The 27,468-nt window shown below is 47.8% G+C and overlaps 1 protein-coding gene across 1 annotated transcript in view; it reads right to left on the bottom strand.

Annotated features, from left to right (window-relative positions):
* GNAO1 (guanine nucleotide binding protein (G protein), alpha activating activity polypeptide O) overlaps positions 1 to 27,468 on the bottom strand; it is a gene marked incomplete at its 5' end in the record, with an annotated part of 36,547 nt that overhangs the window by 2,007 nt on the left and 7,072 nt on the right. The window contains 3 exons of the mRNA XM_009081876.1: positions 2,234 to 2,387; positions 10,314 to 10,443; positions 10,955 to 11,083. Of these exons, the coding sequence (XP_009080124.1) occupies positions 2,234 to 2,387; positions 10,314 to 10,443; positions 10,955 to 11,083 (413 nt within the window). The remainder of the gene's footprint in view (positions 1 to 2,233; positions 2,388 to 10,313; positions 10,444 to 10,954; positions 11,084 to 27,468) is intronic.

The following is a 27,468-nucleotide window of genomic DNA, read 5'->3' as shown; positions in this document are numbered from 1 at the left end:
TGCCTTCTCTGACAGCACAAGAGAGACAGGAGGTCAGTGGAGGGTCCCTGGCATTGTAACGACTCCCAGCTTCCAGAACAGCACCTCAAAGGAATTTAGAGCATCTTCAGGGTCCTCTGAGAGCTGGGGAAGACGGGTTTAGTTTGCTTAGGGCTGAAGTGCTCCAGAAAGAAGCTATATTTGTTTTCCTCTGTTTAGTCACACAAGAGCTTAGCTACGCCTGTCCCAGGGTTATTGCTCTCTCAGGCTGGAATAGCTTGGGGAGGAAGGGTTATATCTAAAATGACATCCTTTGTTGTTCTAGTCTCTATGCCAGCAGGTCAGTAAGAGTATTATTTCAGAGTGGGGTTTCTGGGAGACTTCAGTGAAGATCCACAAAACCAGGTGCAAAAAATGCAGTCAAGAAGTGAGAGGTGCAGGTTTGCTTCACTAAGAAAAGGGAAAAGGAAGAGGGCATGATAGAAACCATCCAGTATACAGAAGTGCAGCTATAGAGAAGACAGTGATGAGCTGCTCTGCAAGTCACCCAAAAGCAGCAATCGAATTTGCAACCAGGAGAATTTGGGGTAGACATTATTGTAAGCTTTCAACTGTAAAGACTGAAATTTCCATGATTAGATCTTTTTAGACAAACGTGTCAGGAATATGTTGGTTCTGTCTGGACCAAGCAGATGAGTAGATGGCTGGAATGTGTAGGAAGTGACAAACACCCAAACCTTCCCCAGAGAGGAAGCTTGCAGATGTTCTTCTGAATTCAGCTGGAGTCATTCAGCTCCACGGCCACAGACCATTCAGCCCAAAGCAGCAATGAGGGATCACTTTTCTCTATTCACAGTGAAAAATCAAGTGCTCAGAGATAGGAAGCTCTGGTTAATAATTTGTTGGCCTGCCCAGAAATGTGACACTCTTGGTGCTCCTGGTTCACAACCATGTTTCCTGACAAAGAGATCTGCTTCTCTGTCTGTTGGCTTGATTCATCTGGATGTCTCTGGTGAGCTTAAATAATTCATGACGATAAAAGTTTATTTTTATGCCATCTCAGAATGGTAATGAGGGTTTGTGGAAGCTGGCGAGATGCAGAGGGAAGCAGCAGGGTGCAGCTGCAGCCTTTGCATGGGTGATGTATTCCCACCATTAGTGGGTCAGATGCCAGGCAGCCAGCAGAAGTGTGGGCTTCTTGCACCCTGCCCTGTTGCAGAGTCTCTGCTCTCACCTCCACACATTGCTCAGGCCTCTTCCCCAACCAAGCTGGGGCATGGCTCACTGTGACTCTCCTCAGCCTGCACTGTGGGGTAAGAGGTGTGGCTGGCCAGAAGACCAGCAAATCAAACACATGGTTTTCTACCTGCATTTAACTGGAAGTGTTTCCATGTCCAGACGCTTGATGTCAGTGAACCTGAGCATGAAACTGGGGATCTCCTCAACTAACAAGGTGAAAATGTATAGCTTAAGCTGAAGCTGCCAAGCTGTGAGACCTGCAGTCTGCACACTGGAGGGCTGATAATGGAATCATAGAACGGTTTGGGTTGGAAGGGACCTTCAAAGACCATCCTGTCTAACCCTGCTGTGGTTAGCAGGGACATCTTCCATCAGATCAGGTGGCTCAGAGCCCCATCCAGCCTGGCCATGAATGTTGCCAGGATCACGATGATCCTGCAGCCCTGTGGTGCCTGGCAGTGGGGCAGTGGCCAGGAACTGCAGAGGGATTCTTGTTGTGGCCAGCCAGGACCTACAGGGGAACATGGGGGTCTGTGAAAGAGCAAAGCTGGACTCTAGCTGAGGACAGGCTAAAAATCCCTATGCATTGGTCTCCCAGAGACCAGTCACCCATTTGTAATGGTTAAGCTCACTGAAGTTTTCTGAGAGACCTCCAAGAGGGTTCATGCTCCAGGGCACACAGGTTTGGGGGTGCACTGCAGCCCCACATCTGCAGGTGCTGGCATGGCATCACACCCACCCATGAGGCAGAGTTCAAACACCCTGCTCAGTGGTGGTGGCCCTTTGCCAGCGAAGAATTTGCTTTAAGTCACTCTCACACTCTAAGTGGACCACTAAACACGGCGTGGGTGATCTGATGGCACTTACTGAAATAAAACCTGCAGTGAAGCAAATGGGAGCTCTAGCTCTGCATCTTTAGCCTTGTTGCCTGTGATGCACAACAGCACCAGCCTGGCTGGGAGGTGCTCTGCGGTCCCTTTGCTATGCACTCCTGTAGAGCTACCTTTCTCATTACCTGTATACTCAGGAAAGCAGATAGCCAGTGGAGATTTCTTAATTTTCTCCTCAAATATGTCCTTCTTGTTTAGAAAGAGGATGATAGATGTATCTGTGAACCATTTGTTGTTGCAGATGCTGTCAAAAAGCTTCAGAGATTCGTGCATGCGGTTCTGCAACAGAAAGGAGAGATCACATCAGGGCAAAGGCAGCGACTCAGGGATGTTCAACATGAAGGGAAATCTAAAACAACTAAATTAAGGAGGAAAACAACAAGAAAAAAAAGCTACAATATACATAATAAATTTATGTATACATACAGCTGAACATATACATACACAGATGCAATCCCTATAACATTTGACACACAGTTAGTAACTTAAGGGCATTTAACGATACAGAGCTGTTTTGATTTTGCATAGCATTAATTTACAGGATCCCAGCTCATAGAAATCATCATGCACCATGCATGGATGGAGAGTTATTTTTGCCCTTTGATCAGATTTATGTGTCGGTGTAGCTCATGCAGATTTTTCTAAAACTTTTTAACTATTTTTTTTTTTAAAATTCTTTTTCCACTTTCTTGAATGTGTGCGGCACACAACTGGTTGGATACATTAACCAAGGACTGGTAGATCCTTGAATTAATCTAGAGTTGGAAGCAGACACCAAGGTGACATAATTTTGGAAATGACCTTGCCGTGACCTTTGCCTGGTTTTGTTATTATGTTTAGTGTTGCCTGTTGCTGGGCTTTTAATTTTTTTGTTTTTTGTTTTTTTTTTTTTAGTTCTCTTGGAAGATGACTCAACAGAGTGTCTTGCAGAGAGGAAAAAAGTGAAAAAGGAAGAGGAAATAGTATAAAAAGGAAAAAGTAACAAAGAGCATCTAAGAACAACCAGACTAGAAGTCAGGCAGCTACCATTGATGTTAGCTCATGCCTCTAGGAGAAGGTTAGCTATCTGCCAGCAGAAGAGCCATACATTCGAATGCACCACAGCGAGAAGTCAGCTTTTTGGTTAGAGGTCATGCAAAAAAAGGACACAGAAAAGGACAGAGATAAGAGCAATGAAAAAACCAGACCAGTTAGAGAGTTACAAAGTCCGCCACATGGTTTTATGGTGGTGGAAGGAGCTCACGGCAAAGTCAACCAAGTGTCATGTTCCCTGCTGCTTTCAACTCTCAACTCGGGTTTAAATCTTTTTTAATTGTTTTTTTTTCTCGGTTCAAGAGAAGCTTCATACCTGCCAAATTTGGTTGGTCTCTCAAATGCCCATTTTTTGGCCTGTGTTTGGCTAGATAAGTTCAGACGGCCGAGGAAAAGCTGTGAAGGTGCCGAGGCTGGCGATGTTTGGCCCGCGAGGCCGACGCCGGAGTGCACACGCCGGGCACGTGGCCATCTCAGCCGGGAGCCGGGGAGCGGAGAGAGCAGCGCGGTGAGGACGAAGCACACCCAAGAGTCAGGGGGTTATCAAAGGCAAAGCATGGTACAGACCAGACCGGCTCCTCGGCTCTTCCCAGGGGGATCTCCTTGGGGCAGCACTCCCCAAAACCACCAGTGCACATAAGAAACCAGTTACAGCCACCACAGAGACGCTGGAGAGGACAGGGCTGCACGGGCTTGTTACTGGAGGGTTTTTTGGGGTGGGTGCAGGGTGTCCTGTCCCCTGCACCCCTGGATTTGGGGGTTTGGAGTGGCGCAGGAGTCGGCCAGGGACCTTCACCCCACTCCCACGTCATTTCACACCTGTGCTGGCAGTGTAGTTGAGCCCAGCACTTTATTGATTAACACTTTCCTTTTCATGGATACACTTTAGCTGCTGCTGAACATTGTGTATAGATAAAAGTGGCTCCGTGGATGAAGGAAACATCTGATCCAACACAATGAAGCAGGATGTGATTTGCTGTACCGTACCCTGTCTCGAATGACCAAGCATTTCCCACCACGCATTGTATCGACACACAGGGATGATGCAATCATGTATGAATGTGAAAACGCATTTACTCATTAGGTCTCAGCCGCAACACGTTGCTTATCTGGATCACCCCGTGCCTGTGGGCTGGTTTTTGCTAACCCATTTGGTACTGGCTGGTGTGGGATCTCCAGATCAATGCTCCTCTTTGTTACTTGTGGTGCCAAAATTGTACTGTTGTACCAAGTTTTGTACACGAGACTGTTGCCTACCCAAAGCCTTTGGGAGGAGAGAATAAAGTGGAGGGCAGTCAGGGGAAAAGGAAGCAAATATAATTAACCTTTTTTATAAGCAAGGTCCCTCACAGAACATTTTTAATTACATTTTTATCACTCTTGCTGGCTTAAAATAAAAGCATGGAGAAACACGTGAATACTGCTTGTGGGTTAAAGATGTAGCTCATCCAAGCTGCCTTCAGCCTGTGGTCTCTGTACATACCCTGCTGCACCTCAGTGGCCCCGTGCCACGCTGTGCAGCCCTGGCAGTGAGGTCAGGGTGCAACTGTGCCTTGTGGCAAAGGGAGCACCATGGGCAACATTGGATTTGCCTAAGCAACAGAAGCTGAGGACCTCTCAGTGGGCTTGTGGTTAGGTGAGGCTGATTTTTCTACAGTAGCAAGGCTATGTAAGGATCCCACAGAAATCCTGCTCTTATACAGTTTGATTAATTTGCATTAATATACGCTAGGAAATGAGAGTGTTTTCCCAAGAAATAGCAACTCAGCCTTCAGTCGTAACCAGAATATAGTCACAGAATCATATACACACAGCACAAACCAATACATCCCTGAAGAACATGAGAGTTACACTAAATGTCCTCTTCCTTTCAAATTCCACAGACAAGTTTCAGAGCTTGCTAAGGCTGCTTGACCTGGCCTTCTGTCCTTTACATGCTGATTTTTCCTGTAGCTCTACCAGTTAGCTGAGTAAACATAACCAACTGTTCTGCCCACTCATCCCTACTTACATGAGAAATGTTGTGGTCTTAAAATCCACCTCTTCCTTCCCTACCACTAAAGAGAAGATGACTGTATTCAAAAGCCAGGAATTGCTTTCTGTGTGTGACAAAGGTGCAGAGCAATAGGCTGGTGAGCAGGCACGGATGCTTCTCTTGTCATACTTGGATGTCATGTGGGAAATGATGTCTCATCCCAGGAGGCCTTCTGGGAGCTTACACATGGACACAAGCTGTCCAGGTGCTGGCTAACATTGGGAATGCCTTACTGTCTCCCTTTTCTTTCCCTTCCCAACTGTTACAATAGCTTTTTGTAGAAGCCCTCCAACAGCTCAGGAATACCCAGGCTGAGAGGCAAGGATGGGGAGGCAGTGTCTGGGTACCACATGTTAAAGGACAGGCTGCTGCTAAAGGAGGAGTGAGAAGTTAAAGCCCCCAAATAATCCCCCTCCTTCCAGTCAATCCACAGTGGAAGACCATGTTAATCCTTTGGAGCTTCCCTGGGCCCCCTCTGAGAAGCACCTGTGCTGCTGTGATGGGGCAGACATGTCTGCTCTGCTAGAAGTAACCCACCAGCCACGCTGCAGAGGAGTACCCACTTAAAAATACATATTCAAAGTCCAGTTAACTTTTCCTGTGCAGGACAAGAGATAGAATTGCTCATAGCTGAGTTCAGGTGTCATTGCACAACCATGTTCCCATCACTGATGTGAAGGGCAAACAGCTTTCCACAGAGCATGAGGGAGAAAGGATGCTGCAGTCAAGACTTCCCAGGCAGAAACACACTCATAAAACCCATCTTGTTTTCACCAGAGCATGGGAGGAGAGCCGGTGATTTCTACAACACACAGTCGATCCAATCTTTTCTGTTTTCCTTCGTGATTAAGCACTAGCTGTCGTGTGAACTATAAGGGCACTGATGGTTATCCTAAGCACAGGAACTCCACATTCCCCCTCCTGCTTATATTTCCTAAGATGCCCAAACCACTTTCGCTTGCTTTGTCACTCCTGAGGCAATTTCTGAGCACTGCAATTCCATTTTCCTTGCCCAATGACAGCAGAGAGAGCACACTAACCAGGTCAAGCAATGCAATATGAACCAACAGTCCAACACTAATGCACACTAAGGGTCACCAGCACAGAGCCTTCAACCCATCCCATCCTCAGCAATGGGGACATGAACAATACTTGCACGTCTTGACTAGATATGGTTGACCTAAATATCTTAGTTTCAGAGGCAGCAATGAACATCTCCCTCTCTTGCCATGACTCCTTTGAATTTGCAAGGAAGAAAATAGAGGATAGTCTCAGTTCCTATGACAGGTCCCATGCCATTGCTGTCTTTTTTAAAAATTCCATTAGGAACTCCATTTAGAAGGAACAATGGAAATCTGCCTTTGTTAATCTTCTTCTCCAGTTTTACTGATTGATATGACTGCTGTCCCTCTCTCCTCCCAGATTACAGAGCTGAGGCTTTTCCTCCTGTAACCTCAACTTACGAAACATAAAGATAAGTCACAAACGAGACAAAATGGCCTTGTTATGCAAAGACATAATCCACAGAGATGTTCTGTCAGTTAAAGCAGGATGTTCCCACTGTGTACAAATATGGCAGAGGGCCTGGCAGATCCTTGTGATGGACTTGGTAAAGGCACAGGCAGGTGTAATATCCTGAGGACAGCGGCTTGTGCATTGGATGCTCGGGGTAGAGTGCAATTTTGCCTCATGAGCTGTAGCTTGGGCTGTGACTAGCAGTAATGGGACTGATGAAGGTGCTGCTTGAAACTCTCATGGCTTGTTTCTCTCCCCTGGGAACTGGGCACACAGGGAAGCAGTTTAGATCTGCCAACAGCAGCGTAAGGTGTGGGAGGCAATGGGAGAAGCTGGATTCAGCAGCATCAGGGGTTTCTGTGCCAAGTGTGATCTTTATGGGTGTATGGGCCTAGAAACCACAGATGCAGAAAGTTTTCTCTATTTTCTTTATGTCTTTCTGATCTAGACATAAGGAAGTACTTGCTTTCTTCGACTCCTGCTGTGTGGCTCTTTGTGGCAGGGAATTTGAGAGAAAATACACCCCTTATAAAAGACTGCCTGCTCCTAGGACACAACAGCCCTGTTTTAGCTGCTGCAGGAGGATGGGCTCAGGCTTTTAAAACAAAGAGCACAATAAACCACAAAAAAAACTTTACAAGCATAGAGCTGTGTTTGAATTTTAAGGGCAGGGACAGGTCAGGGGGTGTTTCACCCAGCCTTGTTTAACCAGCTCTTTGGAAGGCATTCACAGTAAACCTGCTGTTCACGAGCTTTCCTCAGTGAGACAAGCTGACCCTACAGTGGTCCCAGCTGGAGCTCACCACGGTGAATCCCTGCACCATGTTACGTCAGCTGCATCTGAACTGCAGTTTCCTCAGCCTTAAGTGTGGTGAAATCCTGTGGTTATTGTCAACAGGACGAAAAGACATTCTCCCTGTGCACCCAGCTTGGACACTGAGATGCAGTAGGGCTCTTTCCTTCTTATGGCTCCATGCCAGCAATGAAAGCTCTCTACAAGTCTTTTCCTACTCACGGAGACATCTGTACAGCCCCCAAACCTTCAGAGGCTCAATACAGCTGGAAGTGCCTGGACTGTAGTAAGCATCTCTAGAAAATGAAGCTGGAGGAGCAGCATCCAGCTCACTTTCTCAGCTGCCTCCTCTTTGTGCTTTCCAAGTGAGAAGCAATAAAAGCTGATTGACGTCATTAAAGCCAGCAGATGTGACGGATGCAGACAGACAGCAAATCAGCTGACTGAGGAGATGCTGCTTTACTGCTGGGTGCTTGGAGAAGCACCACATTAGCAGGGAGGAGACTGAACGCTTTGGGGGTTCAGCTGAGAGGGGTCAGGGTCTGTGGGTGCCATGTTTTCCACCTGCCATTTGTGATGGGGATATAATAGGGCAGGCAAAATGCAGCACCATTGTTTCTTCCTATTTTCTTTGGCCTCGCTCAGGGCTGTTTATTTGGGTTAGGCAGGGGCGTCCTGCCGGCGCGGCGCTGGCGATGTCGAATCCCTTCCCCACTTATGCCGAATGTGTAAATGAGCAGCAGCTGCCTCTGCCCTCCTGTTGCTCAGCATCCCCCAAAATGTGTTGTGAAAAGGGACTGAAATAGCAAGCAAATGTCAGCGCTGTGCCAGAGCTGCACCAGCCTGCTCTTGTGCTGCAAAAGGAAAGTTGGAGGTGCATAAATCCCAGTTTCTGCAGCAGGGCATTCAGCGGGGAGCTGAGCTGGCACCCTGCGTGTCTCCACAGTGGTGCTAGATGAAGGACAGTCATTGGCAGGGCTCAGGATCTCCAGGAGAGATGCTCTAACCTTCAGTTCAGAGCAGTGGAGTTAAGGCTGACATTTTAAAAATGGCACTGGTATTCAGTCCCTTCCATCTTGTGCTTGGTGGCTTTGAATCACAGACTCTGGCTTGTGTAGATGAGCACCCAAAGGTGACTTGTACTAAAAGCTGTCTTTGGCTTCACAGTTTGGGTGTCACAGTCCAAGTTATACCTACAAAGCATGTTGCTCTCTGCTCAGATCACAGCTTTGCTCCCTGTCCCCTGGACCTGCCCTCTCCCTGTGTGTTTTCTCTATCTCCTGGCTGTTTTCACTGCCCAGCTGCAGAGCTCTATGGCATTGAGCTGATGGCTGGATTTTTCAAATCACGTCAGGAGATTTTGGTTCCTTCCGAGTAAATCTTACAGGACTGAGCATCCTTGAGCATATCAAGGCCAGGGTCAGAGGGAGGTAACAACTAGGGATTATAAATAAGTGGACATGCAAGGATGTAGAGTGTCTCAGTCAGTCTGGAGGACATAGTCGTGATCACAGAATCATAGAATATCATGAGTTGGAAGAGACCCACAAGGTTTGAGTCCAACTCCTGGCCCTGCACAACCCCAAGAATCCCCAAGAATGTGCCTGAGAGACTTGTCCAAACACTTCCTGAAGTCTGGAAGGCTTGGTGCTGTGACCACTTCCCTGGGGAACCTGTTCCCGTGCCTGATCACCCTCTGGGTGAAGAACCTTTTCCTAATTTGCAGCCAAAACCTCTCCTTGACACAGCTTCATGCCATACTATTGGGTCCTGTGGCTGATGATGTTAATATCACCTGGAATTCTGGCATCAGTATGATCCAAACAACCAGGTGACTTCATCAAACAGTTTACTAGAGCTCATAAACCTGGCTCAGAAGCTAGAAACCACAGTCCCGCTAGTCTTTTTGGGACAACTGTTACCTAACAGCAATCTTTCCCTCTATTTCTTCCTCATCCACAGCTTTCTGTATGCCTAACATCTTTACCAGCAGGAAAATAAAAAGCCTCAGAGAGACAGAGCTGGCAGGAGTGAGCCCTCCATGCTGCCGCAGACTGGGCACCGATAAAATCATAACTGAGTCTGAGTATGGCCTCCAATTCCTTTTCATTAGACAAATCCAACTGGGTGCCTACTGCAGTTGTCATTAGTCCCAAAAACACACAACCCCATCATGCTGAATGAACAGCCAGAATACAGCAATGAGTCTTATTGCATCCTTTCAGTGTATTCAATTCACTTGTATTAATTGCACTCTAATATCAGGGAGCACACAGGTCCTCGCCAGCCTTATTTCCAGATGGTATTTTGAGCCTAATGTCACAGTGGGAAGTCATAAAATCTCTCCTAGAGCAAATTACCTGAGGAATCAAACAGTTCCATTCTCACTCAGGAAAATGAATTTCTGTAGCCTGAAGAAATAGGTTATACTCTTAGGCTGAGCCTTGGATGTGCATGGCCATCCTGCACCTCTGCACCATGGCATGACCACTTCCCTAACATCTATTTTAAAGCCCACCTAACCATATCTCCTCTTGCTGGGTAGAGGGTTCTGTAACACATTTTGAAACCACACAGGTTGGCTAGAAAGGAGAAAAAAACCCACTGTGACTTTACCAGTGCAAGGAAGCATTACCTGGGCACGCAGACTTCATTTCAAAGAGTGTGTAGGAGGACAAATCTCCCCAGAATTTCAGACTCAAGGGGGAGCGACCGAACAAAGCACATTACTGTAGCACCCCAGGGAGCATTCGGCGATCTCTGAGGAGTTGTTGGTTATGCAGTATCCCATAAAGAGGTGTTGGGGCCTCCAAGACCCATTTAGACTCACCGTGGTTTCGTCTTCATGGAGCACCTGGTCGTAGCCACTCAGCGCAACACAGAAAATGATTGCTGTGACATCCTCAAAGCAGTGAATCCACTTCTTGCGTTCTGACCGCTGGCCCCCGACATCGAAGAGCCTACGGCACAGGAGAGGACCATCAACATCCACTCCTTCTTAGTTATCAGGAAACTTTGGCATTCATGGCATTTTCTGACCACATGGGCTGTGGAAGGCTCCAAACACAAAGCAACAGATCTTTCACCGCTAGCTTGGCCTTGTCCTTATGAGGCATCATGAGGGTCAATATATAGCATGAATAACATATGACTGTCCCACTTTAGAGAAAAGATTTGCCCAAATATTTGACACTTACTGAGGCTTGATCAGACCTGGGGGTCAATCTCATATTATACTTTCCAACAAAAAGGTGTTGTTTGGGTTAGAAGAAGCTGCCATGAGTTTCAGGCAGCTTTCACAACAGGATTATCAGACATTTCATACTGTTGACCCTCCAAAACACAGTGTCTTCTGCAGTGGGAGCTACCCGTGCACTAACCAGCAATTTAGCAATTTCTCCTCCAGGAACTACGGGTAAACCCCGTGATAAATAGTTGTTCAGAAAACTTACTGTGCAGTTTTAGACTAACCTGAAGTGAAGGTTTTTGAATGTGAAATGGGTTTCTACGATGCCAGTTGTTTTGACCCTGGTTCGGAGGATATCCTGCTCCGTGGGCTGGTAGTCTGCAGCTCCGATTCGATCTAAGCTGTCTAGGTAGCTAAGAGATAAAGGGAAAAGAAAAAGAAAACAGATAAGAATAAGACACACATTAATCTTTGGCAATCTCAGATGAATCTTTCAGCTCCCTATTAATCTTTTTGAATCTCATTTTTCATGGCTGAATGTATTGTAGTTAAATTAAAAAAAATCCTATTCTGGGGAAAAACAAACCCCACTAACCTAAGCATAAAATCTGATAGTGAACTGAAAGCAGGAAATTAAGTGTGGTGTGTTGTGATCCTTGATTACAATCTTTGAAAATACAGAGTTTTAATAAAACTTGCTATTTTTATTCCCTGAGGGACAAAGGTCCCAATTGTCCATTGTGCTGGATTCTGTACACACACTCTCTTTTCTGCAAGGGTTTATTCAGATATGAGGTTGGAGCACACAGGTCTCGATCCCAGAACAGGCAGGTTGAGTTCCCTTTGGGAGATGCTTCTCTCTCTGTTGGGAAGGGAGGGAGATGCCTCTCTCTCTGTTGGGAAGGGAGATGCCATGCTCTTACAGGATGTCTTGCTTTCAGTGAGCTCAAAGGAAGGGAGAAGAACCTGTCTGAGTGAGTCACTGCTTCAGTCTGAAATCCAGCATAGGGCTGGGGAGACCTTGGACAGAACTCCCCACTTAGATGGTGATAATCTGGGAGTAGAAACTGGGGCTTTTTGGGGGTAGAGGGGAGATTTAGCTTTTTTAAACACTTGGACAGTTTTAAAATATGTACTTTTATTCTGCTCTAGGCTTGAAATCTATGAACACAGGCAATGCCTCACTAGGCTGAAACTTGGGGTAGGAACTCCTGTCTTTTGACCAGAGACATTTTTGTAGAGGAAGCCCACTACTCTGCACATATGACCACAATACATTTTTTCATACACATTTAAGACAAATTTTCAAAACAATTTATAAGGAAAAGAGGAATGTGGATTACAATTTAATATGAGTTATAAACAGAGCTGCATCACACAGCAAAGTCCTCATCACCATTAAGCTGCAGGTGGACACTCCAGCTTTTCTTAAAGGGGTTTGATGTGCATTACAGGGCCTAAAGGCCCATCTCTAGCTCCAGGAGCACCAATCTAATGCACACGAGATGATTTCAGTATACTGTGGATATAACAGAGCAGATCTGTGCATGAGCCTTGTCCTGTGGCCTTGTCCTTTGATCCCTGTGCCTGGATGTCACCCAAAGAGGCAGTGGGGCAGGAGGTGACCTGTTGGTGGCAGGACAGGAGGGTTACTTGTTCAGGTGTTAGCCAGAGAATGGCAGCTTTGCCCAATGCAGTGGGCACAGAATAAAGAGTAGTAAGAGGAGCTGTGCAGTTTTAGGGAAGGAAAAGACTGTTGTCTCAGGTATGAGTTTGTTGGTGAGTGTAAGATGGTATGAGTTGCAACCATTCACTTAAAACAGCCATGATGTCTAAGCTTGACTTTCAGTTTAGCTACATGTGATTTATTTTCTAACAAACACAGAGTGTCAATTTAGTCCTTTAGTCTTGAAGAGTAATCAAATCACATCCCCCAGCCCCCCATGGCTTGCCACAGCACATACTGCTTAGTCTGAACTTGGCCTTGTCCTGCTGCTAGAGATGCTTTCCCTGAAAGCAAGGAAAGGCTTTCCATTTGTGCCCTGGAGGGAGTGCTCTGAGCCAGGGCTCTGGAGCAGGACACCTGATGTGCTGGGGCTGTGCACTCTGCTAGTCAAAAAAACTCCCGGCCACCGATTTCACGCCTACCCTGCTACCCTGGAACAACAAACAGACAGCCAAACTCTGTGCTAAGGTCAAAAACAAACCTCACCCTGCTCACATCATGAATGTTCCCTACCCATCATATTTATCATTATGTTTGCTAAAGGATTCCAAGAATCACATTACCCAGAGAAAAGTATATAAGCTAAGCAGGCTTATTTTTGTTGTGCCCTTTCTCAAACTTTTAAAGGCATTGTGGTTTTCTGACAGATGCTCCCTTAATAACCTTATGATGGGCCCTGGGTGGATGAATGGGGCTTCATTTGAAATCAGATCCTCTGTTGTGACGGCTGAAGCCACGATCACTCATCTATTCACAACTGGTGTCAACTCCTGTTACTAAAGAGACAGCTGGATCTCTTTACATGGCCCTGCAAACTAAGGCAGCTCTGCAGTGCTGGTATTCAGACTCCTCTGTCTTCAGGAATGAAATACTTCAAGGTGATGGTAAAAAGTGGAGGAGTAAGTGAGGGAAGGATTTTCTTTTTCTCTTGCAGCCTTGATCCAACTCTTTTCAATTTAACATTCTCCATTAATTATTCTTGCCTTTGAGATCCTCCTTTAATGCTGGGAGTGTAGCAAATGAAGAAATTGACTGCAAACCGGCCAAAGGACTTGGCATCACAGCAGCACAGTGATGGAGGAGTTACTTACTGTAATTACTGCCTTCGACCCTTGATGATTTGCTTGTGAACAGCAGCATCCTTTAAACCCCAAGCCGTTTGCTGCGACTTCAGAGGGTTCTCTCTTATGCTACCAGTGTGCACAGTCCATGGCACTTCCACACTGCCTTTTCCCTTGGCTGCCTGAGAGTAAGTTACCTCCAGATCTGATTTGATCCTGCACACAACCTGGCTCTGAGGCTTGGAAAACCTTGTCTCCCTTCACCTCCTTGTCCATGGAGGTGATGCAGCCTCATATGCCTGGCTCCACCTGAGTTACTCTGGGGGATCAGAGGTTTTGGGGGGCTGATGCAACCTTATAGCCTCTTGAGAGGGCAGGGTGATAGAGGGAGGAGAGCCAAGCAGTATCCATCACATCTACCCTCTCATACCTGACAGCATCCAGCTTCCAATCCCAGCTGGGATATCTCCATAGGAACCTTGGCTGAGAAGCCTCTGCTTCCCAGTGCTAAACTGGTACTGTGGCAGAAGGATACTCAGCACCTCCAATACTCAACCTGTCCTGGCTGCAGGTGAGCTGAGCTCTGTGAGTCTGATGCCCTGTGGTCACTCCATGCTAACGCCTCCAGCCTGTGCTGGGCACCCCAGATCCAATACCTACTTGCCAACACACCCTTTGCCTTTACTGTTAACTCCCCTCTCCATATCTTTCCTCATCTCTAGTCTTTTCCATCATTCTCTGTTTGCTTCTTAAATTCTTTCAGTTGCCTGGGTCTGCTTTTCATCTGTTTCTGGGAGTCTCAATGAGGGTCAGCCATCATTTTATATGAAGTTATACAACACTTCCAGTGCTGGTTTTGAGGCTGCATTCCAAAACTGTTTACTCCTCTGGCTGCTCTCCTTTGGAATTTCTCTCATTTTGGGTTGCAGCAGATGTTTTTTTTTTCCCTGGACTTGGTTGCAGCTGAACTGGACCCTTTTGGTGTGTGCACTCCGTGAAGCTCAGCTGGAGGACCATGCTGTGGCACAGCTGCCACACTAACACCCAGCAAGAACGGAAAGCTCAGGCAGGTTGCTGTTTGGATGGTGAGCTCATTTTAGCTGCTGCTTGCTCTCCTTGGTTCCTGCTGGAGGTATCTCTCAGGTTTCAGTGGAATGTTGATGCTCCTTGCCCATGCTGCCTGGAAGGACCTGCTGGTCTGCTGGTATGGGCCTGAGCTGTGGGAAGACAGGGTGTCTTGGGGGTGCCACCTCTTTGGGAACAGGGAAACCCAAGTGTGGACAAATTGCTACACATGGCGCTGGATGGCAGCACTCCTGATATGCCCTTTGAACCGCAAATCTCAAGGCCAAACTGTTGTGGGAGATAATTAGTTGTCGCAGCCAAGAGGCTCGATGACACATAATCCCCTCAGAAGCTGGCATCTGTTTAACCAGCAGAAATAAGTGCACTTTGGAGGCCGCAGAGCGAGAGCTCAGCTCTCCCCATTCCGCGTCATCGGTGCTGGCATCAGAGCTCTTCCACTTCTCAGCTCCAGGGTTTGCACATTGGAGTGGAAGCCTATCTGAAATGACACATCAGCTCTTACTTGCAACCAGCCTTGCCCAGGGTTTGCAGGGGTTAAAAAAAGCTCAAGGAAGGTTAGAAGGCTTGTGAGTACATGAGCAACCCTCTAGCATTTCTGCTCCTGAGCCAAGGAGTTCCATTGCTGCTTATATCTTTTATCTTTAAATGCTTTGTTTTGAAGCAGATTGCAGGTTTCTGAGTCACTCAGTTTGTCAGGCTCAGGGAGGTGCAGCCCAGCTATATAACGCTGCTAAAAGCAAAATGCAGAAGAAATGGCAATTCCCAGATACAGAGAGAGGAGCTCATAGAACAGAGGCTAGGAATGGCAGGAGCTCTATACAGATCAGCTGGTAGTGAATATCCATACACAGTCATACTGCACCTTCATTAGCTCTTTCCAACAGTTTGTGGTAGCAGCACTGTTGATGCCAGAGACACTGCATGGAGAAAGGACTTTTGTCCAAGTTGTCCCATGGGAACAGCCTGGTAGCAGCAGTCTACGTGCAGTGCATGGATGGGGACCCCTCTCCAGGCTCTCTGCTACCATGGGAACCTTTTCCCAGGACTGTTCGGCCTATGCCAAAGGCTCCACTGGCTGCTTTCTTGAATGAAGAAGTGCAGCTGAGGTTGCAGGCTGTGGTCAAAGCTGCATACCTGCGGCAAAGCTTACACAGATGTACATTCATGATTGTTGAGGTTAACGGTAATAAGACGGTTAAATGTCTGCAAGATTTTTCTTGCCTTCAAGGTGACACCTTGGCAGTCTTTTTGCAGGCAGCATCCAGCTCTCCCTGTGCACACCCAAGGTGCTCACAGCGTGCCGATGCCAAGCTCATGCCCTCAGTGCTTGACAAGCTGTGGTGCAGCAGCAGCCACAGCTGGGTCTTGGTCTGGGGCAGGTCTGCAGGGAGTGGAAGCTCCAGGGCAGCAAGCCTGGAGACAACAGCATCTTCCCAGCAGCTCCTCCATCCTGGAATTCCTGAGCTCTGGCCATCACTCCTCCATGAAGGAAAGGCCATGTGTGTGTGGGATACCCCAGCCTCGATTTGCTGGCTTGTGTTGTATTTGATTGAGAAAGCAGATCCCCATTTGTCAACATACACAGCTGAGTCACTGCTGGGTTATTTTGGACTCTGTGTACTGAAGCACTCAAGGGGCAGCTCCAGCATTGTCTTGGCAAATGTTGAGGTATTAATCATGGTTGTCACAAGCAGGATCCATTTCATCTACATCTAGATGCTTATATAAAGATGTCTCCACCTGATCACTCCTTCCTCACTCATGAATGGAAGACTCCTTGCATCTGGCCTTAGCTTCCACCTTACCACCTTCTTTTCTTTCACCAACGAATACACAATTCAATGTATATTTACCATTAAAACCATTTAGTATTTAGTGACTGCAGAGTAAGGATTCAGAGGATAAGCACTGGGTTTAGAGAGTGTCAATAGTGGCTCTACAACAGCATAGTAAACTCTTGTGGTACCTCCTACCAGAGAAAGGACACGTGGGCACTGCTACCTGAAAGTGTGATACAGGTTGGTTTGGCTGCCCAGGGCAGCTGGTGCTGGGTAAACACCCAGAGGTCATGGCACCACAGTGTTTTTCCTGCAAACACGGTGCCCAGCCATGTCTGCTGTAATATTTTAGGGGAAGAATCAAGCACAGCCCACGGTCAGAATCCAGCACCCATCCAGCACACACAGCAGTGATGCCACAGGTGTCTTAAATAATCATCAGTTATGAAAGGCTTGCAACGTAGACAAGCAGTGGCATCGTGTCCCTTTGGGAATTGATCCTACCTAAGGGTAGTGACCGTGGTGTGTACACGTGTGCAGAGCCCTCCTCTCCCTCTAATCAAAGCCAGAACGTGGTACGTACTGCTCCCTGGACACTTCCAGGAGGGTTATAGCAGGCAGGGAAAAGACCTTAGGGGATATGTAACTCAGCTAAGAGGACAAGAACATTGTCTGGTGTTTACTCAGCCCAGCCCAGAGAAGGAAGGTCTTGGGAATTCACTCGTGGACTTCGGGCAATGTGTTTGTGTTTCTGGCTGTGTTCCCTGACCAGCCAGTCCTGCCTTGATGGGAATCATATGAATTATGCAGCAGGCCTGCTGTCCTGCTGCTGCTCCTAATGATAAATCTCATCTCACGTCCAACCAGATGAGATACCAGCACGGACACTCCCCAGCTTCCTCTCTTATCTAAATCCAGCCAGTGACACGTCACTTTTGGTGCCTACTTCTTAGCTTCCTGCAGACTGCTAACAGCTGGAGCAATGGTCACCAGGCTCAGGAAATTACTGGGGTTGCTTTCTTGAAAGAACCTTGCTGGATGCCATGGGTTTTCATTACTCTCCTCTGGGAAAGGAGCAGGGTGGTCCCTGCTATCAAAGCATGGTGCCAAACCTTGGCAGAATGAATGCTGTGCTGCGATGCTTTTTTCCTTTGCCCCGCACTGAAGCAGAGCTGTGCAAGGCTTGTACATCACGACCAGCTTGACAAGTTGATATTAATACTAATGATAGGCAGGAGAAATGAACAAAAGCAGGTTGGAGTTTAGCTGTCCTAGTTAGACTTGCAGTTTTTCAAGGCATGACTGGATCCAGAATAATTTTTAGCATCACATGTGGATGAGCAGAGTCACTAAATAGCAACCATATAACAAAGGTACTTCAGGACATGAGGTGTTTCCAGGTCTAAGCTGCTGGCTGGCTTCACTCACAGGTGGCAGTTTGGTCAGCAGTGCATCACGGTCTCCTTACAGCTGGAATAAAAGGCCACTGTGTTATGGTGTGAGTTTGTGGCCAGAGTGCTCTGGTTGCTGGGCCTTGCACTAACAACCCACCCAGAAAGGGTTTTGGAGAGGCTCTGGGAAAGCAAATGTGGGCTCTTATTTCCACAATGAAGTTAAAAAATTGGATGGAATGTAAAAGGGGATGATAGAGATTTCTTTTTTTACATATCAGAGCCCTTACAAAAGAGAAAAACAATGTAGCTGGATCAGATCAATGACCCACCTAGTTTAGCTAGTGTCCAAGAGCAGATGTTGAGAGAAGAGTGTGAATACAGGGCAAGTATGCACTACTTGGACAGCTTTCTCAGCCTCCAATACTTCACACGGATAACAGTTTCAAAAAAAAGTGTGATATCTTTATATATTTATTATCTCGCAATGATTTTTTTCTTCCAGAAATTTGTCTAGGCACTTTTTGAAGCAATTTAAACTTTTAACAGCCACATCTGCAGCAAGGAATTTTCCAGCTCAGCTACCCTGTCTGTAAAAAAACTGCCTCTTTCTGGTTTTTAAACTGCCATGTAAGAGTTTAACTTTGTTAATTTTTGTATGGGAACAGCTGTCCTCTCGTTCCTCCCTATCCCCCACTTTGCAGACATCTCTGTAGACCTCCATACATCCCCTGTGGAGCATCTTTACCCTGCTACCAAGACATTCACACACTTTGGAGCCTTTCACTACACCAGGAAGGAGTTTTCCTCATTTTCTGAATCCTATCTGAGATGAGGAAAGGAGGGAGCCATAGCTGTCTTGTTCTATAAGTAACCATCTGCTTTACAGTCACAGAATACAATGCTACTTGGAGAACCAGACAGTGTGACTGCAGCCCTGGGGAGCTGCTGTGCAGGCAGATTTGGTGACCAGGGTTTGCCAGCAGTGCTGTGATCCCTTTTAGCAGTGTCCTCGTCTGGGCAATGCTGCTGTTTATATAAAGCCTCTATGATGTAAATCGTTGTTTAGCGCAGAGCTGCTGACCACAGGGCACCCTCACCTTTGTTTGATAAGCAAAGGATTTTTATGGGGGCTGGCTGGATCCCTCTGAGCCTGCCAGGATGACGCACGGCTCAGGCTGTGCAAGGTCTTCTCTCCTGGTGGCCCTGCATGCAGGTGTTCTCCGCATGGCAGGGCACATGCAGGCACGGATCGAGCTTTGGCTGAAGCAGAGGAAAGCTCAGAGCTCCAGCCTAGCTCCTGCTTTATGTAAGTCTCTGCTTCCTTCTGACGCTCAGCTCTGAAGGACAGTAGCTAAGCCAGAGAAGGGATGAGGAATGGTGGGACTTGGAACCCTGGAAGTGAGCAGGATCTATGCCTAAACCTTTACGCAACAGTCAGTGGGTTTGAAGCTTTTTTCGTTGCTCCAGGATTGCTGTTATAAACCTGCTGACAGTGAAGCTGATGGTTTTCTATACTGTAAAAAGAAAGAAAGGAAAGAAAATGAGGGGCTAAAAATAAGCCCCGGGGAGTTTGGGATAATGAAGGGCTTGCTCTGGGAAGGAGCCCTGCTCAGAACATGCAGGCCCTGTGCTGCAGTGGGGCTTCTGGTGCATTCACAAGCATCTGCTCAGCCCAAACAGGGGAAAGACATCAACAAACACAGCTTGCCACATCCACAGCCCCCAGTGAGCACACCAACATGGGCACGAAGGATTGCTCGCCCCAGTGCTCCTCACATCACATCACACAGCAGCTGATTCAATTTGGCCCCAAGGCCAAATGAGCTAATTACTCAGAATTACTCCAACCCTGGAAAGCAGACAGCTGGGACACAGGCGAAACCAGTCCCACAGACTTTAACCTTTTGATCAGCCGCTGGCCAGAGATATTCATCAGGGTGTGCACAGAGGCCTGGAACATCTATTTACACACTTGTGGCAGTTGGGGAAGTAACATTACATCTCCATTTCTAAGCTGGAAGGAAGAAATTAGATATAGCTGCTGTGTTTTGTAGTGCTAGGTGTCTGTCTGTGGCAGGGATAGCACTGGCGAGGGATTTAGATCTAATGCTGCAAAGGAAAGCGTCAGTTAATGAGATCTGTGCTCTCGTATCGAGTAGCTAGAGGATGCCCATGGCTGGATGACGGTGCAATTACGAAGAGTGGGGTGGGTCTGTTGGGAGCTGACTTCAATCAGGGGCCTCATTTATCCACTCACCCTGCTGAGGAAGACAGAAGCATTGCCGGTGATGGAGTGGGAATCATATCTCTGGATCTTCTCATCTGTCCATTTTCCTGATCTATTAGCAAGGTATGGGGATTTTTGCTTTCAAATCCCATTTAAGCATCCCTGCCACAAACCATGGGTACCAAAATTAGCCAGTGCTCTGCCATGGACAGATGTGACCCACAGGTAGCAAAAGCAAAATGTGGAAATTTTACCCTTGGCTGCATGCTAAAAATATCTTCATTATCCCAGACATAGGTGGATCTTTTGGGTGTGTAAAATCCGTGCTACGCAAATGGACTTTCTGGTCCTTCTCAGCAGCTGTCAGGCTGAGGCTCCTCTGAGAACAGCTTTGCTTGTGGTATTGCAGCATTTTGGTTTCAGTCCAGGCCGGATCCAGAAGCAGAGACACGTAAGGGAAAATTCATGGAGTTTTTCATCCCTTTAGAAAATGTTTAGCCGAATCATTGTTACAATACATTTGTTTGTCATGTACAAAAATAGCTTGATCATTCCCACCAGGAAAGGCTGTCATCTGGGCTAGGTTAGGCTGGGCTGGCGAGACATCCTGCTGACCCCCCACTTGTCCTTGCTCCCTCTTTTATTGGCACAAGCAGCCTCAGAGGTTTGTAATCATAGTCTCCTGTCACCACCCACCCACCCCTGGGGTTAGGCTCCTGCAGTCCACCAGACAGGGGTTCAGGTTGCTCCCAGGTCTTTGCAGGAGTGGGCTGATCCTTGTGTCCAGCTGAAGGTGCATCAGGGACGTGTGCATGATAAAATTGGTTTGGGATACTCCTTATGGCATGGCTTTGTGGGAGACAAGCTGAGGACACCACCTCTGAGACATGTCCCTCCACGAGGGCTGGGGACAGCTGTCTGGACTTGAGGCTGTGCAGACTTCCCTGTGGTCCCTGGGGACACGTCCCTGCCAGAAGCAGCCTCTGCTGTCTGCCCATGGACCTGTCAGTGACCACATCTGTTGGGAGCGAGCTGCGGACCAAGGTGCTGCAGTCAGCCAGGTGGGTGGACCAGGAGTTCCTGCTGCTTGTGGGAGAAGTTTGAACTGACTCAGGAGCACTTCACTTCCAGTGGGAGGATGGAGCTGGGCCAGAGCAGTGTTAGATCTGGAAAACATCAGAAGTTCTTCCATACAACGTGGGCTATATTGCCAATAAATGCTTTGGGTGAGCTTCCTCTTGGCTGCAGGAGGGGAGGAGAGCACCTTGAGCAGATGGCTGGTTAGCACAAGCATGGCCTTTGCTCCCTGCTGCTGGAGCATCTCAGCTCTGCTGAGAAGGATTGATGTGTCCTCCCAACCTCTCATTGAAACAGGGAAATACGATTAATCACACTTGCTTTAGGAGATACAGAAATATTAAGGGGATAGATGACTTGCCTGAGGACATGACAGGAAGTCTGTGGTGGCACTTGGAAGTCACTTTGGGTTCCCTAAATCGCAATCAGGAGCTTTGACCACAAGACCTTTCCATATTGAGTTTTATATCCCTTAAGCAATATTCTTCCATGCTTTTAATAGCAATTTTACCCATGTAGGGACAGATACTGCAAAGCTGATAGAAATTTAAGACATTATATTAAGGCCTATTATAAGAAAGAAACATTTTCCTTACATAAAGAGCAACATATAAAATGGTGTTACAATTGATGATTAAATCAGAAGTCAATACAAGAATTTGAACAGAGATAAATAAATGCTTTCTTCTTTTTCTGGTGAACAAACAAGGCTGAAAATGGATGTTGTCATGTACTTTTCTGTCCTATCCAATATAATTTCATGCATTCCCATATGGATTTTGATGAGTTCTGCAGATCAATGACACTGCATTTAAACACAAGCTAAGCAGTAATTACAGATGCATGCAAGATTTATTCATCTGGTGGCACCGCCACCAGCTGATGGAAGGATCAGCCGTATCCAATCAATGTTTGAAGCTTCTCAAAATAAAGAGTTTTTTTGGCTCCCACTGCAAAGTGAAAATAAAAATAACCCCCTGAATCCTAAGACTGCCTCCTTAGGTCCATACAGGGAAAGATGCAGGATGGGTCTGGGTCATATCTGCACTGTTGCTTAACCCTTGCCTTTGCACCCCCATAAATGTTGTTCATGTGGGGCCTTCTTCAGGCAGCCACTGCATGACCCACTTGTCCCTAGGGCTGAGATTGGACTGATGAGATTTAAGGCATAAATCAGGAAAAAGGAAGAGGAGAAGCATTGTAAAGAAAGGGGCAGGGAGCAGGCAGCCAGTGTTCCCTGGAATCATTTCCCATGTGCCCAGGCCTGGCATGCACGGGCAGGGAGCCAGCGTGATGTGCCACACTGCAGGATGGAAGGAGCAGCTGGGGGACCGCAGCTGAAATCACAGAGGTGCGTAATGTGGCTCTGTTGTTATGGGAACACGTGGCAGGGGATGCAAGGTAGCATGTGTAAAGAAAGATACTGGATTTTGTCCAAGTTTTCTTCAGGTTTTCCCTGCTGGTCTGAGTTATATGCTCATATAGGAGCTCTCCACTTTTGTGGAGCGAAGCTGCTTGCTCCTTATGAGATGCCCTGACAAGCCAAGGAGTCCCACTCTGCAATGCCCTTTGCTGGGACTTCAGAGAGGGTAGACCAACATTTCTTGTCAAGCTGGTGGGAAGTAGCAACACATCAACCAGAGGCAGCAGGGTCAAAACACAGCCTACAGATCTCCAGTGGCGCTTCTGTTCTGGGGCAATGGAAGAGACAGAGTGGGATAAGCAGACTGAAGCAGGCAGAGCAGAGGTTTGGGCAGGTCCTTCAGGCACTCAGGGTGCTTGCACAGAAGTAAGAGAAACCCTTGCTAAGATGAACAGGTCATGTGGGTGACCTCTGCATTTAGCACATTTTCTACTTAGTACTATTTTAAGCAGATGCTTTTAAGTCTTCATTAGTGATTGCAGATGTCTGAATGAACACAGCAGGGCTGAGCCACTCTGCCCTGACGGTGTGCTCTCCTTCAGAGGCAGCTTCACTGGTGCTGGGAAGCACAGGCAAATAGGAAACCCATCCAGCACTGCCCAGAGAGCAGCCACAGGTGGGGGGAGGCTGTTCAGACTCAGAGGTGTCCAGCGCTGGACGCTCCCCTCCACCACCTTCAGGACTTGCACTGCCAGCCCTAAGTTTGTTTGTAACTTGTCTATTCATGTAATTTCTTTGTTGATGCATTTTTGTTCAACACGATGGTGCTCTGTGGATTTCTTCACATGAAGTTTCTGCTTCCAAAGTTACTTTAATTGAGCAAAGGTTTTTGCCTGGACTCCACTACCAATACTCAACTCCCAGCATCTGCTAGCTAGTGTCAGCCTCCTCTTTTTCTTTCTTATATTCCTGCCTGTTGCAGATTTGGCCTCACTGCTCAGTGCACACTCCCTGGCACAGTATTTCTCATGCTGGGGACTGAAGACTGTGGAGCTGCTTGAGTGAAAATGTTTCAACTGACATTAATGCTGCTCAGCAGGATGTACTGGCTGGTATTTTCCTGAAGGAGGATTTGGAAATGGTTCTTTTACTATCACCAAACCTTACGTACCAAGAGCAGTACTGAGGGATTGGGAAATTCTGATTTATGTCATTAAGAGTGCTGTCAAAGCCTCAGAGCTACAGTGACTGCTCACACAGTGTTTCACAGCCTGGGCTTGCCATTTTAGGGCACTAAATTTCTTTTCAATGCTGGTGCTCCTAGCAAACCCGCTGCTCAGCACTGGGGTGACAACACAGCCCAGCAAGGAAGGGGTTACAGTGAGGCAAAGTACATCATAAATCCCCAGCAAGGCTTGGACTAACCACCAAAACCCGAGTTGACGCTTCTTTGGCTTAGGTCCATGGTGTGGTTGGTGCCTGGTTTCCTTCTCCTCTGTATCTCTTCCCCTCCTTCCCAGCAGCATGGAGAAAGTGCTGCCTGAAGTCTAGGCTCAGAACCATTTCTCTTTTTTTTCTCCCCAATAAATTCAGCCCCAGAAGTGTCCCAGGGTCCCCAGGGACCTCTGAGGAGGTCTCTTCCCCTGGCACTCAAGCATTCAAATACATTAAATGTACTGGAGGTGAGGAAAGTGTAAGCATGAGGATTTTGGCACAAGGACAGGTGTTTGCTCTGCTGTTCTCCACCTCCTTCTGCTCTGAGCTGTGCTGCCTCAAGCAAGCTAAGAAGCCCTGCCCAGAGCCTGTGCCCACAGAGCAAAGTGTGTGCCTGTCCCTGACAGTCCCTGCAGAACGACCCCGAGAGCCTGAGGGGGAGAGGCACATGGGGGTCACAGGCTTTTCTGAGGAGGGCTGACAAATGGGAGTTGTGGGTTTGGATCTGTGTCTGAAGACAAGGAGAATATCTGGGTAAGGTGAAATAATAGTTCATAGACAGTCTCAGTGTTATTTTTACTGTAAGAGTGTAAAAGGTGTGGATAAATGGACTGATACGGACCTAGCACTAGTTGTCTCAACTAGTGTGTTGCAGGAGCAAAAAGAAAAAGGAAAATTGTTAATACTAGGAAAAGGTCAAAAATCTGTGTACAGTGTATCAGGCCTCCTGTACTGACTGGGCTCATGCCCAGTTTGTATGGGAGAGCAGCACGTGAGCAGTAACGCGGCAGCATCATGTTCGTCTGCCTTCACTGCCCAAATCAATGATTGTCTCATCTGCATGTGCTTTGGGGAAAAACAGGTATGAACGAACTCCTTGTCAGGTTTCCAAGAGAGGGAGGAGGCAGGAAGGCTGTCCCTAGAACTGACTCAGCCCTGGAGTGTGCCACGGCCAGGCAACACATATTCCCACCTCAGTCCTGCCAGCTTCAGGGAGCTGGAGGCATGGGGCTGGGAACAGCTGTGCCTGCTCCTCTCCACAGGGCCGTAATGAAACCCCAAGGAAATGCACAGCCCTCCACACCCGAATGCCTCCGGTGCCAGGTTTCCTCCAAGACACCACACACACAGCACTAGCCATGCCCAAACACATGCCCGTGCTGCTGAGCCCTGGCTGCATCTTCTACATGGAGAAAGAATCCCATATTTCCTCTTTTCCCACATAAAATGCAGTAGGAAATCTATGGCTGGGGGTTGTGTTGACTCAGTGCTTGGCCTGGATAAGCAAGACACAAAGCAGTGTTTGCTCCAGAGCTGATTAGAGCTATCTTATCAATTAGTCTGTGAAATAATCTGTGCCCTGGGCTCCACCGGGCAAATCCCAGTTGGAAGGACTGTCTTGGGCAGGTGCTCAGACTCTGCTCTCGTGAGGCTTCCCTCGTCATGCTCTGCCCTCCTGCCTAACCCCACCAGCTCCTGCCTTGCTCTGCTGCTGCCTCCACCACTCTCACCACCCTGGACATCAGACTCTCATGAACAGGAGTGTGTTTATTGCTCCCATTGGGGAACTAAGACAAGGAGCTTCAGTCTGCTGATCAGTGGGCACCACGGGCTCTTGGGAAAGCTCTGCCTTCCTATCAGAGGCTGTGCCACCCTTCATGGGCACAGATAGGGTGCTTCAAAACCATCATTGCTGAGACCTGTGATTTTATGGTATGTCACAATGTTTGCTACATCCTTTTTTTCCCCCCTTAATTTTTGTTCTCTCTTAAAGCCTCAGCCCCTCAAGGCTGGATATTAGATGGACTATTTGCTTAAGGAAATAAAAAAGGACTTTCCAGCTCTCCCATTCACAGACAAAAGGCTTTAAAGTACAAGCCAGAGGGTTTAGGAAGCAGTAGATAAAAGCAATTTTCTAATGGTTGCCTTAATACATACTGAAAAATGAGGTATTTTAGCTAAGCTTGAGATTGGTTTTGGATTTAACTCCTAACCTTAAACTTGGATTTTGGACGTAACTCCTAACCTGAGCATGGGGATGCTGCACTCTTCCAGCAAGAGCGATGTGTTGTGAGTGTATTGGCTGGTCCCCAAGAGAGGGTGGGGGGAATGAATGGCAGCAGCTGCACACATCTGGCAGTCACTCAAAAGCTTTGGGGGCTCTCCTGCACTGTGCAGCCTGGTGAATCACACTGCCCTTGCACAGCACATGCCTTGAGCAGGGGCAGGACAGGGGACAGAGTGACTCATGGAGGAATCTCCCCTCCTGAGGTCAGGGGAGGGGAGCTGAGAAACCTGGGGCAGAGAAAGGCTAGTGGCCATGAAACCATGAAGGAGGCAGGAAGGGAAACAACTGCACACAGAGCTGATCTGTCCTGCTTGGCAGGGCTTGTCTTGGGCTGGAGTGGCTCCTCCCGGGCTCTTCATCTCATGACTGGTGGCAGGCAGCTCTGCTTTAGAGCATCTGATGTGCTGCTATGTGCTCCCTGGACTGCAGCAAAGTCCCTTTGCAATTCTTCCTGTCAAAATGGGATGATTTCTGGGATAGGATCTGGGGATGGGGAGGTGGGGTACAAGCGGCTGTGCAGCATCTCCCCACCACACTGTCACCACTGGTGCCTGCAGACCTGTGCAGAAGACAGCTTGCTCCATCCCAGAGGCTGGCTACAAAGAAACTACTGTATTCCTCGCAATTCTTTGCCATTTAAGGATTTCAAACAGATAGGAAATATGTTGGGAAAGCACATGCCACCATCAGGCTCACCTCTCATTGTCTCAGATGGTGCCAGACCTGACGCCAGGCATGTGAAGAGCCACGGCATGGTGGTCTCCTGACAGCTTTGCCTGCAGACACACTGCAGAGTCAGGAGGCTGAGAGCAGCCGACCAGTCCTCACATGGCCACGTGCTACAGGGGCACAGGGCTCACAGCCCCTGGCGAGCAATGAGCTGGGTGCCAACGAGCTGGCATAAAGCAGCAATCACCCATGCAGGGAGACATATGCCTTGCTAGAGCTACCCGATCCCCTAAGGAGTTCCTAAGAGCAATAGGATGCCATGAGAGCCTCTCTGGTACACCTCTCAGACACCCTCCTGCCCTCACCCTGTATGAGTGACGCTGTTTGTCTTGCAGGACAGGCTGTGACTGCAGAGCTGAGGGTGCATGGTACGTCAAACTGCAGAGTGCTGAAAGGGAGAGGAAAGCTTGGATTCCTTGTGTCTGCAGGAGAGGAGGAGCAGGGGCTGTGGGTTCCCAGGAGGGCCTGGACTCCCTGGCTGTCAATCTGCATCCCAGCACTGCCATCACCCAGCGTGGGAAGGAGGCTGGGGTGAAAGGTGGGAGACTGCAGTGATGGGCTCGCTGCAGGGTGCGAGTGTTGCCTGCAGAAGGGCAGAGCTAGTGGGAGAGGGGGGCTGCAGACAGCAGTAGGGACAGCAGTGAGAAAACAAACTGAATGGAACAAAAAAACCCAACCCCAACCCTTGGTGGCAGCCTGCCAGCTCCAGCTGGTTTCGTAAGGACATTTCAGCCTAAAAATACACAAATACTCAGCCAAAAAAAGTCAAATCTTTCTGCGCCGAATCTGTCACCCACAGCCCTCAGCAAGGCAGGAAGAAATTCCTGTGGGGTCTGTCAGTCGGAGATGAGAACA

This window comes from Acanthisitta chloris, unplaced genomic scaffold, assembly GCF_000695815.1.
Source record: "Acanthisitta chloris isolate BGI_N310 unplaced genomic scaffold, ASM69581v1 scaffold3319, whole genome shotgun sequence".
NCBI lineage: Eukaryota > Metazoa > Chordata > Aves > Passeriformes > Acanthisittidae > Acanthisitta > Acanthisitta chloris.
Note: the sequence above shows the minus strand (reverse complement) of the source record. Positions and strands in the feature narration are given on the sequence as shown.